At 43.6% G+C, this 22,295-nt stretch overlaps 1 protein-coding gene across 1 annotated transcript in view; it reads right to left on the bottom strand.

The window, feature by feature from the left end:
• LOC306788906 (catenin delta-2-like) overlaps positions 1-22,295 on the bottom strand; it is a 152,236-nt gene that overhangs the window by 9,629 nt on the left and 120,312 nt on the right. The window contains exons 15-19 of the mRNA XM_079284613.1: positions 12,486-12,672; positions 7,131-7,248; positions 6,594-6,776; positions 3,251-3,424; positions 2,328-2,478 (exon numbers count right to left, since the gene is read on the bottom strand). Of these exons, the coding sequence (XP_079140739.1) occupies positions 2,328-2,478; positions 3,251-3,424; positions 6,594-6,776; positions 7,131-7,248; positions 12,486-12,672 (813 nt within the window). The remainder of the gene's footprint in view (positions 1-2,327; positions 2,479-3,250; positions 3,425-6,593; positions 6,777-7,130; positions 7,249-12,485; positions 12,673-22,295) is intronic.

Raw genomic sequence — 22,295 nt, 5'->3', positions numbered from 1 at the left:
ATATTTGAAGAACTCTAATCACTGCGTAGGAAATTTACATTAAAACTGATTCACCGGAGTTTGTAATGTGCGGATTGCTTATTTTCAAGTCCACCGACAAGAGAAAAGGCTTGTGCTGTGACTGTAATGCTACACTGTTTTTTTGGAAAATAAGCAGACGATAGACGTGACCGGGCATGTCTTAGCCCCCCTCCCAGCCCTGCACGAGTCGTTGTTAATGACTTTTCCCTTTTAGAGATAAAAAAAAAAACACACAACTAAACCCGAATCACACATATAAACCGGCTTATTACAGTAAGTAATCAAACATGATTGAACCATGTAAACAGCTTAATTTAACTGTTGCAATACACTTGCAGTGTTTGCAATATTCACATTATTAAAAAAATCTAGTTTTTAACATTGCATCGATAAAACAACAGTTGGCTCACGGCGGACCGTGATGTGGAAACAGTGTTGATATCTGCTGCTGAACGCTCTGAGGATCCAACTTCACGATATGTTGTCTTTCTAATGCAATTTCTTCATGCTAGGGCGGGACAGTATGTCCTTTCAAAACACACACGCATGCCCCGCGGACCTGAGATTGACATTACAACCTACATAGTATACACGATACACATGAGCGGCTGCATTAGACAGTACACACAGGCAGACGGCTTAGCTCAGTGCCTCGAGCATCAGACAGAGCAAGACGAAGGAGGCATGTGGTTGTTGCTATGGGGACCAGCAGAAAAGCAGAGTTTATTACCGACATCACTTGATCTCCAAAGGGAAATCAAGCATCGAATGATCAGCCAGAGCAACATCCGCTCAACGGAAACTCTGCTTTATATCTGCATAAATACAGACAGATGCTACAAAGACACGTACGGTATATCTTTTTTTATTATAGACAAATCCACAAGCCCACTGCCAGTCAGCCATTCATAACAGCAGGGATTCCCAAAGTGGGGTGCGCGCACCCCTGGGGGTGCGCGAGCTGCCACTAGGGGGTGCGCGAGAGGAAAAATGTAATGGCGGTGCAGTCCTGTCTCCTAAAAATTACGTTCCCCCAAAACTAAAATGCATTCTCAATTACGTTTTACCACGAACGTATTTTCTCCCTGATTACGTTTGTGTTTGACGTACAAATACGCTTCTCATCAACATATCTTTGCTGTACTCTAGTCTTTATTATTTTTCTGTGATCTGCCTCGCCTCTACCCCGCCACCCACGAGTTGTTGACCCGCGGCCTGTTCCGAGGGCTGAAGACCTGACGATCGGGTGCCTCACGGCGGGGACGGCTGGAGACCTCGCGTCCCAGCGCCAACCGGTGAGCGCCGCCACTCGGAACCATAAAACCAAGTCCCGGATTTCACCCGGGGGACATTCTGGAGGTATTGTGACCGGGTGATGTGCCTCGTTGCTGGGGAGGTATGAGCCGAGAGTGGCGGGGTGTTATGGAGGTATATATTACAACTCGGTGTTGTTCCCGTGCGTGGATGAGCGCATTTCTGCCGGAGACAGGCGGCGTGTTGTGGTAGTATTCTGACCGCGTAATAGGGAGGAGAGGCGGTGGTGGAGAGGGAAAAATGTTAAAGAGATGGTGGAATGTATGATTGGAGAGAGAGAAGCGAAAAAGTTGGACGTGATCCCGGTGTCCAACAACACTGTCGCGCGCATCGATGCTTTGTCCGAAGACATCCTGGCTACATTGGTCGGTCGCGTGAAGAAGAGTGAGTTTCACTCTCTGCAAGTAGACGAGCCTACAGATGTGGCCAATCTGGCCAATCGTCCGTTACCTTCGTAACGTTACGTCCGTTACCTTTTCGAAGGCACGAAAACAAACGCCACGCGCGAGCAAACTGTTCTCTCATTCGTCCGATTTTTTTGCGGCTCTGTTGCTTTTTTTTTTTAAAGGTGTGTGTGTGTGGGGGGGGGGGGGGGGGGGGTGCGTGAAGCCGGTCGGGATGTAGAAGGGGGTGCGTGGCCTAAAAAGTTTGGGAACCGCTGCATAACAGCAATAATGGCTGCTAAACCTGTCTACTTAAACAAGTACCACATTCATTGTTCAAAAATGTGAGTCATTCTGCAAGCGGGTCAAGATACCTGCACTTGTTTTCAGTGGCATTATCTCCAATTCGGCAGAATTAAGCAAATCACTCCATGAGCATCAACACTCAAGTAAAACTCTGTAATACAGTAGCTTTGAAATGTATGCATTAACCCTTTATTGGAATACTGGCTCATGTGTCACCTTGTGTCCTGACTGAGAGCGTGTAACCTTTGCGTGAAGTCACTCTTTGTGCGTATCTTTGTTGCTGTCTATGAATGAACAACTTACCAATGAGCTCCTTGTTCCTGATATCCAGAGCCATGTTTCTCAGCGCGGTGGCCACGGCACAAACCACCCGGTCGTTGTCTATCCTCAGCAACTCCACCAGGATGGGGAGGCCCTTCTCCTTACGCACTGCGGCCCGGATATACACCGACCACTGGGCAGGACAGAGGGGAAGGTAAGGTTCAGAGGTGGACAGAGAGAGCGTCTTTTTTTCATATTTCTGGGCATTTATCTTTGTCTTTCAGATGCCATTACATTAAAGTGTTATCCCATTAAATAGACTGTATATTACAAATGGACGTAGTTATTGCGACTTCATCCATTGGTTTGTAGAGTACAGTTTTGAAGCCTTGAGTTCAGCATTTTGGCGGTCGCCACCTTGCTTTTTTAGCAACCAGAAGTGACACGAGAGGCTGGAGTTAAGTACAACCGAACGCTGAATAAGACATTTTTAGGTGACCAAAATGTTACAATTAACTTTCATGAAGTGAAAACAAACTGTGAAAGGGTTAAAGTTCTAAGACGAAAACACGAACAACTCCCAGACACCGTGGTAGCGACCATCACAAGGTAGCCACGCCCTAAATCATCACCCTGCTTTATGGTCTATTTGACTCTAAATGGACCATAATTTACTAAATGAACATCATGCTGTGTTGAAGGAGACTTAAAACTAGCGATTGAGACCATAAACTCATGTTTACAGGGAACAAATCAAGTGAGAAGTAGAGTCATCTTCTCATAGAACCAGACTTCTTTTTGAAACCAGAGGAGTCGCCCCCTGATGGCTATAAGCTAGCACAAAATTATCAGTTGGGGTTGTTATTTTGCCGTGTGCTGAGGATTCTCACTTTCAGAACACTGAAAATTCAATGCACTGCTGCAGATGCCCTTTGGTATAACCGTGATATAGGCATAGTCCTTACCTTCCAGCTGCCAGCAGCTAGGTTCTGCAGAGCCCCAGCTGCTCCCTCCAGGGTGTCTGGGTTGGAGCACTCCGACAGCAGTGTGAGATAGGGCTTGACGATGGTGGGGTGCCATAACATCTGGATGCCCTTCGGGGGCTCCGCCAAGTCTGGAAATGGGCCGACACCGTCCCACTGCGGAAGACGGGACGTCATTTAGAATAGAAAAGCGTTTTGAATTCTGTGTGAAGCGAGGTGGGATCGTGGTAGGGTGCCAGCATGGTCCCCTCGGGCAAGAACAGAGGAAGGAGAGCGAGAGAGGATTCACTATTCATTAACTGTGTATAAATACGCTGGCATTCATCGGTTTGTGCATTTCGTTTTTCTATCTGCTCTGTAATTGAAATCTGACATTTCCCTCTGCATTGATTTTGAAACACACACACACACACACACACACACACACACACACACACACACACACACACACACACACACACACACACACACTGTACTTCAATAACAAGAGTTCAAGCTTTGATCTTGAATGCAGGAGATTTCTAAGGGACACTGCAATATAATTCACACAGATTAGTAGTTGTGGCATCTGACTGATGTGTGTTGATGAGTAGGTCCATTATCAAAACACACACATAAGCATACATTGGAATATATGAATACAAAATAACTTATTACACCATACATAAGTACAGTTGGTAATAGCTATATGTGTTTATGTTATGCATAGTTTTCGTTCACACCGGGCATCAACACACGTATTGGGTGATCCGATCACAAGTGGACAGTTGTGGCAGAACGCAGATCTCAAAAGACACTTGGTCCGAAGTGTCCCACCTCGGCAAGTGATCCGATCACAATAATGGGTCTCGGTGGTCGCTTCAACTGGTATCTAGAGCTGTCTACTTGTGATCCGATCGTCCAGGACACATTTATTCTAAAGCGGGTCTCAGGTCTAAGACTGAAAACTGGACAAAGAGTCCTTCATGCTTTATCTGAATTTGATTTGTAGGTGTACTGTATATACTATTACAACTGTCTTGGTTGCTTCCTACTTGGGGCCATTATATCATTTCAGTCCACATGTTTGTCTTGTATAGAAAATAGTATCATCCTCCTTCCATCTGCAATGACGTAATGTCCCACAACATCTGATAAGGCTTTGTAACACTGCCAACAGACTCTCCCTTTATATCTCCTGCCTCCCGACATATCCTCCCCTCCTCTCTCTCTCCTCATTCTCTCCTCTAATTACCCCACCGTTCATAGAGTTTTGCCCTCTCCAACAAGCTCCCCAATCGCTACTTCATGGTAATCGCTTACAGCTGCACTGGAGTGGAGACAGACTGATAGAGGGAGGGGGGGGGGGGGTTATTATCATTATGGAGAGGTTATGATTTCTCCCTTCACAATCTGATCCCGGGGGGTTCGTTTTGAGATCCCTCGTCTCCCTGGTTCTGCCTGGATACACAACAAATTCTTCGAGGGTTCGCTTGGCAAAAAGAAGTTAAAGGCCTGGCTCATCACGAACATCTTTCAAATATCCTAATCTATCTTTTCTGTCAATGAAAGAGGGGAGAGAATTTAATTTTTTGAAAAGAATGCAGGGCTAATGAGCAATTCACCCGCCCTGATCCACCGGAAGTGTTGAGTTTTCAATTCCACAGCTTCACTAGCAGTTGTAAAAGACGTCTTCCACTTAACCAGAATGTGATGCTGATTGCTGATTAGCATGACAAGAGGTTCGAGCCTACTCCACGGCAGCCGCGTGACTAAAACGGCACTCGTAGTTTTGACGAACTGGAGGATGGAACTTTTCCTGTTGGCAGCAGATGGACACACAGGAAATCCAGAGCGAAATACTAAAATCGTCTCTGTATTTGTTTTGATTCTGAGCGAAGGTAGCCAGTGTATACAGTAGAGAGTCAATATGTAGAGCCATCATCTCCTGGTCCTGCTGTGTGGAAACCTTGTAGCGCGTGTTGGCGATATTGCACAGAACAAAACATTCGATCAATAAGACGTACATATGACGCACATATAGCTTCTGCACGTAGCTGTGAGTCACCTTATTCTGGAGACGTGGCCCTAAATAATCCAGGTGGTGGGTGAAGAGCAGCGGTTGAGGTGAACAAGTCTGGCTCAAACACCTTTAACATCAAAGAAAACTGTGGTGCATTTCTAAAGACTCATTTGAGACTAGAGATGGTGAACTAGGAATGAACTGAGCACAGAGCTGCAGTACAAAAGGAGGTATTGAATCCTCCACTTGGGGCACTGCTCTGACACAACACGGATAACAGAGCAATACAAATGTAAACATATAATGGTTGGCATAGTGTCTTGGAAAATACATATTAGATGCTCTATAATATAGGCTCAAGATGACAACCTTCTATCTGTACTACTCATAGACTGTATGAAGGAAGTAGATGTATTCAAGTTCGGTGTTTTGGCCACAGCCATCTCGGTTTTCCGCCACCAGAAGTGACACGAAAGGGCGGAGCTAAGAGCTAACAAAGACATTTACTGAAGACCAAAGTGTTCATTAACTTTTATGAAATGGAAAGTTTTAAAGTTCTAAGACGAAAACACGAACAACTGCGAGCTGTCAATCACAAAGTAGCCACTCCCCTCAACCATAAAGCATGTTCTGCTTTATGGTGTATTTGGCTCTTGAACCTAGAGATGGAGACCATAAACTCATGTTTACAATGTTTACTGAGGTAACAAAGCAAGTGAGAAGTAGAGTCATTTTCTCATAGACTTTATACAACCAGAGGAGTCGCCCCCTGATGGACATGGACAAGTTTAAGGGACCTCTGCAGTGGCTTCACTTTTCAGAACCGGAGGTTTCCGCCTGGTAAAACTGTTATCATGCCTTATTATTTGATTATGTGCCCTCGTCACGGCATCAAAGAAACAAGGGTATATCCCTCATGCATAATGTACTCGGTGTGTAAATGAGTTTTTTTCAAGAATTCAAGGCAATACGCGAATATACAATATAATATACAACATACATTTAGTGGGAGAGGTGTTCCTTTAAATACACAGACAGGACAGATGCTAGATGGAGCAACATTCGCCTCTTTTTTTGGACAAGCAAGTAGAGGGCAAAACATTAGCCTGTCTGGATATTCATCAGAGGGCAACGATGAATCCTCCACCACATTGTTATTATCCACCATACTACTAACTGCACGGATCTGCAATCCTCTGCAGTGATGAACTCTGCCCCATCCAAGAAACCAGTTTGATCTCACATGAAGCACCAGCAAAGAGTATTTGAGCGAATCAAGAAAGGAAGCACTGTAAAAATGTGTCTAACTTTGAGTTTCCCGACCTGTTCATGTCCCTTCTTTTTCTTCTTCTTCTTGCCCCAGCATCCGGAACTCTCTGCGTCCTTCCCGCCGGTGTCACACAGCAGACCGTCCAGCTCCTCCGACCCCCCCTGCTGGGTGTGAGACGTCTCTGCGGCCAAACGGTACGACAGGTTCCTCAGGATGCACACACAGTTCTCTACGGTCTGGTGGGAGAGAGAGATGAAGAGACAGATATGAAGGAGGGACAGATGGCAATCAATCGAACAGACAACCAAACACTCAGAATCATACTGTGGAGTAGACACATACACTCTCTCACACACACACACACACACACACACACACAAAACATGTTTTTTATAAAGCAAAAACAAGCATTTATATTTGAGTTGTTGGACAGTGATATACACAAAAACATGCAGATACACACATGCACAGGACTTTTCAGCAATGCCTTTATTATTTGAATCAGTGTGCGTGTATTTTTATTCAGACGTCGTGTGTGAGCTAGAGGACGTGTGCATGGCAGTTGGCTGCATTGTGTGCGAGAGAGGTACCTTGCTGTCGATCTCACTGCTCCCCAGAGCGGTCTGGATGACGTAGAGCAGAGCGTCTGTAAGGCCCTCGCACTCCCTCATCCTCCTCCGGGCCTCCTCACCTGCAGAACTCACATTCCTGTTACACACACACACACACACACACACACACACACACACACACACACACACACACACACACACACACACACACACACCTCATCAATGAACAGTCCAGCTGAGAACTGAACATGCAGCACAGCTTCAGAATATCCTATGCACGTCTGCGTCGTAACACACACACACACACAGCTCGGCTGGCCGGTACTTTCACACACGCGTGTGTTGAAGCATACGGAGATGGGATATCGGATACGTCTCCGTGTGACACGGAGGAGAGAGAGAGAGTCTGAGTGTAATGCCCTTTAAATGTCAGACTATTAAGGATGGCTCGGAGATGCCCGTGCCCTCGGTGTCAGTGAGAAATGGCACCAAGCTTCCAAAACTCCCATTAGCCGCATTTGTTTTCCCTTAATAACAATCGTCACCATTTTAGTCTCAAACCATGTGGTTTTAAAGGCACGGGGTTGTGTTGTCACACAGCTGCGGTGTTGTAAACTTCATGTCTGAATACTCAACTGGCCTTAAATTGAGTGAGTACATCCGTAAGCTTTCCTAAATAAAAGAACAGCGACGATAAATTCGTCATACAAAAGTCCATTTAGTATTTTACTGTGGGCTTCACTGATGCTTTTATTGCATATTTTCATAGGCAGAAACATGACTGTAAATGAATGTGTAAATAGGTATCCGCATTAAGCCATGTAGCTAGTGTGTATACAGTACGTGTGTGTGTGGTGTTTAGCTTGTTGTGGACATGGCCAAAGACAGAAACACACAACATCAAAATAAAAAGACTTGACTGGTACTTTTAAACCACTTTATATGTTCTTTCACATCTTTCCGTCACTTTCAATACCACCTGTTCGTGGATTCCATTCAATTAACCTCCTAATTAATCCCCTTGAAGGCAACAGAGCTGCAGATTATCCCCCATTATGATCTTTTCGTATGAAGAGTATAAATATTGAGAGAAAAATAAAAAGGTAACAGTATGCGTCAACGAGGGAGCACACAGTCTTGTCACAGCGTCGAAAAGCACGTTGCTATCGCCAGATAATCTGTTTTTAACTCTGATTCACCCGATTTGTAATGTGTTGACGGCTTAATTTCAATCTCACAGAAAAGAGATAAAAGGCCTGTGCTCTGCTATCGGTCTGATGGCATTTAAGCCCCTGGAGCCAGGGGCCAATATTTTGCGGGTTCCGATGTTCCCGGTAGATATCCATATAACAGAAAACGGATATCGGCACCGGTCATTGTCCACAGTCTGATCAGCAACTTGAGAGGCAACAATAGATTGGATTGTTGGATTGAACAACTGGATTGTTTCTCTGTATTCATATGCAGATCATTTTGTTTAAAGCTAGTAAAAAGCTAAATTGTGGTTGATGGGATTGCATTTTGGGTAATGTGGTCTTTTACTATCCACACTGACTCTTTACCTGCATACAACAAAAGCCCTTCAAACTTGAATTGGTCAACACTACTCGGGCTACAACAGGACTATAAACGGAAATCCAAACGCTTCCAATGCAAAAATCCTGACCTGCTGCCTACAGATTCTGCTTTCATACAGATACAGATTCTGCTTTCATATGCAGACATCTGTTCATAGAGATTACCTCGTTGCCTACACTTTGTCAGAGCTAACCGGCATAACAACCATCACTCCAGACAATTAAACTCTTTCCTTTAGCACAGCAGCTAACGGATACAGCTGCAAGATAAAGGAGATTCCTGCATCCACGTCAAAAAGGTTTCAAGCAATGACATAACCTGCATGTCTCCAAATATATAACATGTAAGCACAAAGCTATAGCAATGAAGGGGGCCTCCAGATCAGTCAGCAAAGCAGAATTAAGGCACTTATTATGTCGGTTGAAATTAGTGGTGTCTAATCCCAAAGAAAATGTTAACAGGCCGCTGTGATCACTGCATTACCCACACAGATCATTTGATACATGTACTGAGGACGGATCAGAACAATGCTACCTGTTGACTTGGCTGAAGTTGCAGGTGCTGCCTTCTTTTTTGTGATTTCAGTGGAGAAAGATGGGGGATTTGACTGTAATTTCGGCTGCTACTATCACAGGCCAAGTGCCTTTAAGTACATTAAGTACTGACGGACACTTGGGAGGGGTGAAGAATACTGATGCGTGTTGCAGAGAGGGATGTTTACACGTCTGGGTGGTAGGTTTTTGTGCTTTTTCCGATCAGCTACAGTACAGTAAATGACAAACCAAATTAGTTTCTAAAAAAACAAAAAAAGGTGTCATCTAAAAATTCAATGCACATAACTCACATTCAGATTTCTAGCAGCAAAAGTTTCAGCAGCTTCTGTTAGTTGGCACAACAGCATAAGCACACACACACACGCACACAAGCAGTGAGTAAGCAGGGGGAGAAAATGCGTGTGTGAAAGTGAGGGACGGCGAGGCAGAGACGGGGCGAGACAGAATGAGAAAGGGATACAAGGAGTAAGTACAGTATGAGAGAGAGAAGGAATGGAGTAATGAGACGGAGACGGAACATGGGGGGGAGAGAGGAAGAGAAAATGAGGAATGTGTGGAGGGAAAAAACTCCTCACGAGGAGCGTGTAGCAGGCCAGCACACGCGGTCTGATAGCTTTTCAGACCCACGGCGCTAAAAACGTTACCGAAACTGGTCTACCGTCAGAAAGGATTTTAATCCTGCTGTTGCAATTACAGTTATGCAATGGTGTACATTAATCTCATGAAATATTACACAATTAACCCACTTTGGAAAAAACTCTCCCCAGTCCCAGGAGAACACGTCTTCCCCCGGACCGTAACTAACAGGAGAGAAAAACGCTTTGCTATATCCCGCCCTCATATTCGTTCGCGACTCCTCCCCTTCCGTCTATCTCAATTTATATTGGCTACCTACACTCACACCTCAGTAAACGCCTGTCTTCACATCTCGCTCTACCTGCAACAAACACATTCAAATCCTGTCAGTTATGACTTACTCCCTTCTATAATCCTACAGCACTTTATGTTTATCTTAATTATGCATCCCCAAAACACTTATGATTATGACTAATTATGGATTCTTAATTATGAATTATTAAACACTTTTATTATATCTACTAACCACCCCGGTTTTTGCTCAAATTTCTTACAAATGCGAGGAGGAGATGGAGAGAGAGAGAGAGAGAGAGAGAGAGAGAGAGAGAGAGCGAGAGAGAGAGAGAGAGCAGGTGGGCGACGATACACCAAGCCCACCATGAAATATTCAATCTTTAATCAGACTCCCCACGTTCCCTAACGAGGTGTGAGAAAGATGAATTAGCCCTTTGAGTTTAGGGAGCTGATCCACACAAAACTATCTCCTGCAACACACACGCTCGCACGCTCGCACACACACACACACACACACACACACACACACACACACACACACACACACACACACACACACACACACACACACACACACACAGGAAGCAAGATAACCTTGCAGACAGAGATGCAAATGTAGTCATGGCAGCAATCCCACTCTATTCTACATGAAGCAACATGTATTAAATTAAAGCACATTTATTTGCTCTACTGTTTCACGTATACGTCTGCAGAAATAAGATGATGCAAGAAAAAACGAATATATATAGACAGTTGATGTGCATTTGCATTTGTGAATGTTTCATGGCGAAGTTGTCATTATTCTGTCTGCAAGATGAGTTGTTGTTTTCCTTTGATGCTGAAGTGTTTAATGAAGGGGAACCGGTAGCACATCAAAAGAATGTCTGGTACACCGCCGACACGTCTCTGTTAGAAATATTTATGAGCTCCGTCTTGGCTCCGGAAAATTTCATCACGCAGCTTTGGAAAGCAGCACACCAACACATATTTTACATCAATACGATTGGCTATATCTACTTTAAAGGCCCTGACATTGATCCTGCTTTTTCAGTCCACTTGAAGGCTGCTGCTACGTAGCTAGCAAGCTATAAGATCAACATGTTTGAATCCTCAAGGCTCTGATTGGTCAATTGTCTGAATTCCTTTGAGAGACAAAACATTATTAAGCTGCATTCCTGCTTGTGCACATACATTTGGAAATCTGGAGTTCCTACCAGCCTACAAGCTGTGAAATAACACAGAGTCCGATTTTGTAAGTAGATCAGAAACCATGTGGTTCAACAAGCCAATCAGATTTGGATCTCCTTACTATGTCACATGCTGTGAGACCCTTAAATTCGCCCCCCACACTCCACATACAATATCGTTTTTATTACCGGTACATTTGTGTGACTACAAACTGCATTTTGTTGCGCAACCCTGGAGTCCAATGACAATAAATGGACCTTGTAACGTTGTAATGTACCGGCCACAGCTTGAGAAAGGGGTGCACCATATTTTTTCTCACAAGACAATTGGAGCAGACTTGGCTTTTTGGGTACGGGGTCTTAAAGAGACAGGCGCTAAAACAGAGCGTTTCAGACAGAGGGTGAATATAGGTACATACAGACAGACAGCATGAGGAAAATAATGTGTTTTTTCCACATTAAAGCATGTATACACGTTGTAGTAGAAACCCCAAAACACATGCTATTTGTAGGATGGAGAGCACAGAAGGCCTGAAATGAAGGCATGACAAGTTGTGTCTGTATACCTTTATACAGACACAGTGTTATGCTTACAGCTTGTTGCACTGCCCCTAAGTGGCCAGAAAAAAACAATTAATTAAGTCGCAGGATTTTTCCCCCCGTAATTTGAATTGTTTTAAAATAATATGTCAGGTATTCCCCAGAGGGGCCTAAGAAGAAATGCTGAAAAACACAGCCAACAACATCTGATGCACTTGGATTTTTACAGTCACTGTTTATCTTCTTTAATATCCGGCGTGCTGGAGCACGGAGCCAAAACAACATAAAAAAAGAACGTGTCACAGTCCTACTATTCCAGACTTCCCTGTATGACTAGCATTACGTCTCAAATGTAAAAATGAAAAGCCACAGCAGCTCTGAAGCCAAGTGGTGAGTCAATGCTGCTGAAGTCCGTCATCTCTCTGTGTAAAGATGACAGACTACGATCTCAAGATGACAGACTAGGGGGACTTATTTCTCTGTTTGAATGTGGTTGGTAGTAGCAGAGTGAGCGAATTAGTGTCGCAGGAATATTTGCGACACTAAATAGTCACTCAGTGAAGGTGTAGGCCGTACAATAGCAAAGAAAAGATGTATAAATAAAAAGTCTCCATCCTAATGTCGGATAGGAAACAGACACTGACCGGAGGCAGCCTGTGGCGTTGCGGAGGACCTGGGAGGAGTGGAGGTGCAGCTTGCGGTCCTCCTGTGTATGCGGGGACGTATCCCAGCCAGAGTGGGGGATGATCACAGCGTTGGTCAGCACGGCGAGGGCATCCTGGATGATGGGCATCTTCAGGGCGTCGCATGACGACAGGTTCCACAAAACACCTGAGGAGGACGGCAAGCGAGACAGAACGTCAAAACAAACTGATCCGGAGGAAAAGGGACAAAACAACAAACAGAGGAGAGACATGCAACTCCAAAAAAACACTGAATTAAACACGTATTCGGAGAACTATGGGCCTTTTTCATGGAAGATATGTTGACATGTTACAGTGGGGAAGGAACCGTTAGAAGTAATACAATTATTTATGACTGTCCAAAAATCCACAATGCTATTTAGTACCCCAAAAAAGTGTGAGATTTTATGAAACCTTGGTATGAAACGCACTATTATTAGCAGTGAAATATTACAGAATGCTGTGCCGGCATAAATATCCCAAAATGCAATGCGGTGGTGAGGAAATAACAGACAATAGACTGCTGCAGGGAACACATATTTTTGAAGGCCAACCCGGAAATTAGCATCAACCTGGTTCCCTCATTGGATGATCGCTCTGTGGCAAACAAACATTTATGATACTTTCATGTTTTCTTCAGCAAAATAATCTTCACAAATGATCGCCACTTCATGATTTTTGAAGTGTGGCTTCAGTCGGCAGAAGTAAAAAAGCTAATGTTAGAATCATTCCTGCACCACTATTGGGCTGACAGCTCTGTGACATCAATAACACTTCTATTTAAGTCCAAGTATAAGACTGTATGGATCTCACAAGTCATCGTTTGGTCACATGAGGTTGTCACGGGTCACCATTGCTACGCAGTTCCAACCTGTAAGGATTCTTTTTAAGGAAGCGAGGCGGTAATTACGATTCACTGCGTTGGAAAAGAGACACACCACCGTTTATTCACACAAAGGTATGTTGAACGCTACACATAGTGAGCATGTAGTGCATAGTATGCAATGTGGGATTGGGTTATCAACTGATTGAGGTTTGGTTACAGTCACTTACAAAACAACAGCTGCTGTGTCCATTTCTTCTTCAGTTGACCCGCAGCTCTATATCACACTTGAGGGCGATAGCAATTTTGCTTTGCAGACCTGACATTAAATGTGGCAATTCAGTGGTGGAACACCAGCAGCAGCCACTGAAAGTGAAACTGATTGACTTTGGCCTGTGAAGTGTCTGCTCCTGAGCCCGGGCCGTGTGTCCAGACGACGCGGTGCACAGCCAGAGAGGCTGCTGGGCTACCGGATGCACCTTTACTTCACTCTCTCTCAAATCACTAGAAACAGAGGCCTCAATATTCCATCGCAGTTCCAGTGCTGTCGAACTAGAAACATTGTTTTGCCTAAATGTTTGTACATAAACCAAAGTGTTAATAAAGCAACAAAAACTCGACCATCCCTTCATATTACACCTTTTGATGGATACATTTTGGTTACAAAGTTTAAATGTCAAATAGTTTTTTTTCCTTCTTTTGGAAGAGATCAACCCACATTTAACAAATAAAACATGAATATTTCTATTGACAATGAACAGATGATGTGTGGTGTAGAACACATGTTTTACTGTAAATACACATTAGGATGAGGATGATAAGAGTGTGTGTTTCAGAAAAGCCTGTTCATGGACTTCTGAGTTGAGTTATTTTGTATATAATATGAAGTATACATTTTTCTCAGGAGGTTGTGGTTTTAGTTCTGTTTCGCCCAGTAAGCCCAACGTTTCTGTAACCTTTGGGTCCAGAGTGAAGCCAGACCAGGGCAGTGCAAGTCTCTGTCATTGTTAGGATGTGATCTGTGGTGTCTTTGTGAATTGCACAGTATTCAGGGAAGTAAATATTCATCTGCCTGATAATATCATCTGATAATATAAGGAGAGGCTCTTGATCACATCTTTGATCATGGCACTGGTGAGGAGGCCAGGAAACTGACAGGGAAGATGCTTTCGAGGAGCAAGTTATGAAGTCATGATGAAGACAACACAGAATAGGATCAAGACCGAGACTTAACCGAGACTTTGACAAAGTGTCAATATTCATATTCATATTATTGTGTACTTTTGAATTTTTATGTTTTGGCAAGATTGTTTTTTGGAAGCTTTTAATGCCAATAAAGCCACATTGAATTGAATTGATTAGTCTGTGATGAATAGGACGATATGCTTCATCTGAGTATTCGTTATAGTAAAAATAATCTTCTTTGTTATACTCAGGTCACTGAGGCCTACAGGCCATCAATAGCAGACAGAAGTTAAACATGTTCACAAGAACGTATGTTGTTCAAGAAGATCTAACCCAACATTAGGTGACAATGTAAGTTATATTTTGGATTTATAATCAGCTATCATCAAGTACACTAATACATAAACAACCCCCACTTATCATGCATCTTTAATTACACAGGAGTGATGCATTTAAAATGTTTGGCTAATATTTCGAAACATGACCATTCATTTATCGCACCACAGCGCTGCTGTTATTAATTGAGAGCGTAAACCAAAAACAAAAAAACAAAAAAGTACTGAAGCCAGTAAAGCACTTCCAAAAAGTGTTCCAGCGCACTTCTCCGCTGCTCTTGATCCTCACCTGAACTCAACATACAGGGACCAGCCACCCGAGTGTGTCCTCCCGCCTACCAATTACCGCTTGCTCTTTTTACAAGTCGCCACAAACACACACTGAATAGGCAAAAGCTCTGCTTCTCTGGAGACTCACTCTCTCTCTCGCACACACACACACACACACACACACACACATCATATAAACACGATATATAAACGGTCAAACACACTAAACTGCGGTAACCTTGCGGATCTTTGCAACACATCAAGATTGCCGTTGACCTTCCTCACATCTGAACCCCCCCCCCCCCCCCTTCTCCTTGATGGTTGTAATTATAGCTGTAATAGTGGTAAAACATCCTATCCCTCCATCTGTGTGTCTGAGTGTTTGGAATAAGGCGTCCTCTCTTAAATGCCGAGTTGTTTACCCTCGGCTGAACAGCGAATGTGTAATTACAGCTCCTGTTATCTGTCTTTGTGGGTTTTCATGAGTTTGTTCTTTTGTGTGTGTGTGTGTGTGTGTGTGTGTGTGTGTGTGTGTGTGTGTGTGTGTGTGTGTGTGTGTGTGTGTGTGTGCATCTCTGAGCCCCCTCGACAAATCAGTCTGAACTCTCCGCTTGAACTCGGTGCGCTTGTGCCGGGTGTTAAGGCGGATTGTCAGTTTGTGGTCAGGAGGAGTTTCTAAATGACGAGCTTCTGGCCTTTGTGGCGGTAATTAGCCGTTAGCTGTGTCACGTTAGCAATGAGTGTTTTCCCTCGGTCTCATCTCGTCTGCTGCTCGAGAGGGTAAAAGGAGGCGCAGTGTTTTCTTTTTTGATAACCTTGACATCGGATGCGACACGTATTCATTCGAGCTGACCTTGATTTCCACATCTGGGAGTCAGCGTGTGCTGCGGTGAAAGGCTTGTTTCCCGCCCCACGGTTTAAACAAAGTGAATAATACTTCAGAGGGAACTGATACTATCATTCTGTATGGAGCAGTTTGGTAGATGAGCTTGTGGGCTGTCTTACCTACAGTTACATGAGAAGGTCTATCTGATCTCTGTAAGCTGTTAGCTCAACTCAACGTGTCAGAGCTTACTTCGATACACCGTTAGCTTACAATGGCTAATTTGCCATAGTAGGAAGTAGCTTCTATGTACGCGTATGGTCTGTTGATTATCCAGAGTAATTAGGACATATTTTGGGGAGAGGCATATGCATATAATCTTTTTCTTTTTAGTTAAGTCAGAAAATGTGTTACTTTGGTGGATTGGGTGAACAACAACACTTCTTTCTAGAATTCTTGAAAAATGGATGCTGTGAGTGCATGTTCCCGCCACACAAGTGTACATAGTTCTGGGATATGGATATCGGATATCGGAAATATTAGCCCAGACAATAATTTGTGCTTATATTTCTTGTAAAAAATACATTTTGTCACTGTTAAATGTACGGACCATTGACAGCTGTTTGCCAGACTCTTGCTGTGCAGAGTATGACAGGCAGCGGGATTTTATCTTTGATCTGGAACACTGGCTCGCAAACACACAAACTATCTCACACACACAATATACACTAAATGTGGCCTTGGGTTAGTGCATGCTACATGCAGGCACACACACACACACACACACACACACAAAGCCATGAGTGTATGACAGATGAAGGGGGTTAATTGCCTCAGCCTTACATCATGAGTGGCAGCAATGCGCTGTTATATGGTGGAAGGGGAAATGAATATGATGGCAATCTCTCTTTGTCTCTTAACCATTCCCCATCTTTATCTTCACTCCCCTGTTGTATTTCTCTCTTCTGCAACATCGTGGCACATGTCTTTGTTTTCTCTTTATTTTTCTCTCCGTTCCCCAATTCTCCCGATGCATTTTGTAGTGTTTCTTTGTGGACTCTTGTTCTTGTCAAAATACCTTTAAAGAATTTGTACAAAGTGTGTTTTTCTGAGTGTTTTTTGTTGCGTTTTTCCAATTTGCTGGACTTCACACTTCCAAAGAGTTCGGTGTGTAATGGTGTTGGAAATCGCTCAAAAGAATAAGAGACCGTTGCTTTGAAAAACAGTAATTAATATCAGACTGATTCTATGAATAAAAAAACATTTCCATGAATAACAGACTGCTGTTATGAGTACATTCCTCTGATCAATAACACCATTATCATATCTCTGTAACCTGCTCACTCTAAAATGATTCATTTGGCACAAATGACCTACTCTCTGTACATCATCCCCGATGTGTCAGCACCTTCAGGAGCTGCTTATAACCATGTTTTGTGCGCAGCATCTCTGAAGAGCCCACACTGAGGATGTGACCGTGAAGACAGCGGGGTGCCTTTGTCACAAGAGAGAGACAGGCACCGTGCAAACTGCATTTCATGTCAACGGGTCAGTAGAAGGCTGTGGATTCCTTTCAACAACTCAATGGATGATGACTACAGCTTGTTAGCAGATCTTTGGATCTTTAGTTATTGTTTTTCTACCATACTGTTTCTAGTTATGCCACATACACAATACATATTATGTATAGCCAAGTTCCAAATCTCAGTAATTTATGGAAATATAATCATTTTACAAATGTTTATTTTTCTCAAAGAAATGTGTGAACAAGTACATTGTACAATCAAAGGTGTTAATAAACACCGACCCTGCTCTCCCCCTACATCATGACATCCATGTATTAGCATAATATCAACAGAGTGACATATCAATTGTTAGAATGCAGCAGAAGAGATGTCAGCTGAATGTGTCTCTCTGACACAGTATAACAGGAAACGCGCTGCACTTCGGAGTCCCAGCGCTCACGGTATTTATGCAGGAAAAGGCTTAATTTGGTAGCCATCAATTTTTGCACACATTTATTGCCCTCAATCTAGAAACCTGAGGCGTAAAGCTCTGCTCTTTGTTTTCATAATGAGGTGAGCGTCGATCACCGTCAATCACTTGGTCCACAAAGGCCTCCGGCTTTGTGTTAATGAGCCTCGGTCGTAGCGTGGAATCATGTTTGTTCAGTTTGGGTCCTTTAATGACATCGTCATTAAAAACAGTGTCGCTAAGCAGTATTCCGTAGATCACATCAAGGTCAACCAGCAAAGATGTAAAGCTCTATACCTCTGCTACTGTACTCTATTTTTGATATTTTCTCGGATATATTTGGCATTTTGGCCATTATTTGAGGCTGACTGAAAATGGGGGTTGGAGAGAGAGGCGTGTGAGATGCAACAAAGGTCCCAAGGCTGGAATTAAACTCGGCTACCAAGCCTGCTACTGCAGCGTTACGGCTTCATTTATTCATCGTATCGTATCTTATTCCATCTTTAGTGTTGCAGGTATTCTGCCGATGCAGGCGGGCCGAAAGGAAAGACTGACACACTGATAAACTACTGTAATAATACCAGACGTGCATTTTGCTCACGTTTCAATCTGGTGTTGACAGATTAAAATATGATTTACCTGCAATTATGAAACGGGTTGAGCGGGTTAACCTTTTACTGAGGAACTGCATTAAAAGTCCAGTTTAAAATAAAGTAAGAACAGTATAACTTTTGAATGTGGTACTTGTGTATCGGCATCGCCCCAGTCTGGAGAAACAGGCAGGAGTACCAGCACGGGAGCTAAACAATGCACTGTGGATGCAGCAGCGAAACGTAACTAGACACATAAATAAAATCAATATCAGTTTAAGTGTACACTATATTACCTTGCCGTCAGACAGCCCTTTCCAACAAGGTACAGCAAACCTGTTCTATTGCTCTGTTCAAAGCCACAGACTCCATCGACAAAGACAGACATTTTCACGGTAACTCAAACAGCTTTTGTCAAAGGAGTCTGGTGGCTTTGAAGAGAGCAGAGATGGATATAACGGCTTCAGTTCCCACGTCAGACTTCAAGGTAAAGCAGTGAAAATATTCTAAATATAGCGTACACTTAACTGATGTCGATTTTTAGGTGACTTAACTACACCTTAGTGCCGACCTCCTTTCTGTACTCCAGCATCAAGTTCTTTTATTTCTATATTAGAAATTATTTTTATAAAGACGTGGACTAATATTAGTTTCTACATAGTTCATGTTTGAACTATATGGAGCACTAGATACAGCATGTGTTGCAGGGAACTAGTATAACACATGTTTCCGATGACTTGATGGCACCGACCTTAACCCGTCTCAATGTTTATTGCAGTCGCCTGTGTTCCCCCCTTCCTCCGAGACGCCGCTCTACACCTCTTTGCGTTGCCTAAGCTGGATGAGCATGGCGACCAGATGGCATCCAGAGTGCGGAGAGTTCCCATCACGGTGTGAGCCTGCCGACGTCTATATCTGCTTATAGGGGAGCTGACAGCCACTTACGATGATGTGCTCTGCTGTGACTGGAGGAGAAAGTTGCTTTGTGATGACAAGTGGAACAACAGCCAGTGATGATGTGCAACATCTTAAAAAGAAGTTCAAGGAAGCGCAGCGCTCTGAGAGTCAGAGAGGGAAGATTTCACACTGTTGGCATTTCCTCTGTCAATAATTACTCCTTTCCGTTTCTGAATGCATTTAAAACAAAATGAATCAATATTTCATAAACCACTTCCTAGTCCAAGCCAGGATCAATAATTGAAGATCAAAACTGAGATACACAAAAACTTGTGCTGTAAGTGAGCTACAAAAACACTTAATTGTCTTTGACAACCTCAGAAAATACCCGCTTACAAATCACATGAATACATCCAAGCAATCACACTACGCTGCGACGTAAGCTGCATCGAATGTGCAGGTAGAGCTAATATCTGTCCTTTCAAAGCAGCTTTATTCCCTCAAGATAATCATCTTCAGTTCTGAACGGGCATGGAAAAGAGAGAGAGAGAGAAATTATTAAACTGAAAGGAGAGAAAAAGAAAGAGAGCACAACAACCTTTTCTTTATTTTTTTACTTTTTGTGCCATCAAACAAACTTCGCATTTGTGTGGGTAGCTGAATCTGTAGCTAGCAAGCCAGGCAGCTTGACTTCGCACTGTGATCCTGACTCAAAATGCTCACCAGAGAGAGGGAGAGAGGCAGGGAGAGAGGCAGGGAGCTTAGGCGATTTATAGAGAAAGAGTGGAAAAAGTGGAGACAGAGAAAGGCAAAGAGGACAGGAGGAGAATGGGAGACCAATTCCGCGAGAGAGTTTAGGAAACAGGGGGAGAGATAGTTATTTCCTCTGGGTCTTTGAGAGAGAGAGAGAGAGAGAGAGAGAGAGAGAGAGAGAGAGTCTGTCTGCGTCCGGCCGGCCGTTCAACTGATTCATTTGTGACAGCAGGGATTTCTGTGCCCCGTGCTTTGAATTTCTGCTCTAATTTATATGGTAATCTTCTCTAAGACTCTGGCAGCGTACCAAAAACAATCTTTTATTTCCATCTCTGCTAAGCCTAAACCCTTTTTCTATACTCACTAAAGTCATATCAACATATATGTGTGGCGCATGTGTTGGTATATCTCGGTTTCATCGGTTCCCTGCGCTCAGTTTGGGTGCGCGTCAGTATTCATGGCTGTCTCTCATTACCACGAATGATGCTTAAAATGTTTGTCCCTCACCAGAAATCTCATGTGACCCCGATGAGAAGTACTGCTGTAAATAATTAGGAGAGTGGATGAGGGCTCAAGGGCCTTTGTGGGGCACGGGGACAGTTTGCAAGGACGGTATAAATGTGATTGTAAGAGCGGAGTTGGACACTCGGTAGCTGAGCCTGCCTTCACATCATGTGGGATGGAAGGTAACGATCAGGACGGATTCACATGTTTACATCTCGCGAGTGTTGAAGTTGCGGCACGTAAACGTTGGTCATAGTATGATAGACGACCAAAGGACTTGGTGAAGGTAAGGAAAAGACCAGGGTTTCGATTAATATACCTACAAATGTTAATTGTGAAATCGAAAACTGTGGTCTTGTTAAAAAGTCAGATGCACTACACTCAACATTGGCCGAATCATCCAATCTGTCAGTCATAGCTGAAAAATAATTGCTGACATTTTGCTAGCTCTGGCTAACATTACACTCTCCAATTCTCCATTTTTGTTTTAATCGTCAGGAAGTGGGTAGAAAACACTGGACTACAGATAGGCTACGATAAGAGTCACGTCGGGCCACCCCCAAAATCCTGTGACAACCTCAATGTCCGCGTTTCCTGTACCAAAACACAAACGGTCCTCCATCCAATCAGTTTGCATTGAAACGGCTAAGAAATAGCGGACGTCAGCCTCATTTGGATGAGATAATGGAGAAAATGACGGGATCAAGAAATGTGGGGAGACCTGGAGGACAGTGAGCTGCATAAGAGTGAGATCATCTCTAATGATCTCAAACACCAATGAGTCGGAATATTAAATAATGCATTCTCAGTAGAGGGTTAGTACTCCGCTTTCACGTCAACGGATCCATCGATGAACTCCATCTGTTGTTGAAGAGCTTTTCTGTTTCCACAGTTTGAACGTTAAAAATAGATTTTTAACGACCGGTCGTCTGCACCAACTGGCCCACAATGTAGCACACTTGGTCCAAGTTGGTCGGATCAATCTTGATGCCAAATCCTTAATTGGCCCAAAAGTCATGATGTCCTTCTACTGATCAGTCTAATACAGCGGTTCCCAAACTTTTTAGGCCGCGCACCCCCTTCTACATCCCGACCGGGTTCGCGCACCCCCCCCCCCCCCCCTTAATAAAAAAAAAAAAAAAGAAGCAACAGAGCCTTTTAAGCCTTCATAGCCGCATAAGAATCGGACCAATGAGAGAACAGTTTGCTCGCTCGTGGCATTTGTTTACTAGATTTAGTCCGCTGTTAAATGTTGCAGTGTGAACACAAACCGAACAAAGGAGCAACTGCAACATTGTATCATATTAATCCCTGAATCAGAACAAAGCAAATGAACTGAAGGTGTGAAAACGCCCTGAAACACTGCAACAAAGTTTCAATAACTTTCAGTGACACAAGGCGTCACTTTTAAAGAGCAATACGGATGCGAGGACACACGCACAGGCTCAGAGGCAGATTATCACATTTAATTTACAATTAATGAGCGACTAATGTAGCCAGGATGTCTTCGGACAAAGCATCGATGCGGCGACACAGTGTTGTTGGACACCGGGATCATGTCCAACTTGTTTGCTTCTTTCCCCCCAATCATACATTCCACCATCTCTCTGGCAGCTG

Source organism: Melanostigma gelatinosum (assembly GCF_949748355.1).
Source record: "Melanostigma gelatinosum genome assembly, chromosome: 15".
NCBI classification, from domain to species: domain Eukaryota; kingdom Metazoa; phylum Chordata; class Actinopteri; order Perciformes; family Zoarcidae; genus Melanostigma; species Melanostigma gelatinosum.
This window is presented reverse-complemented; position numbering and strand designations above follow the sequence as displayed.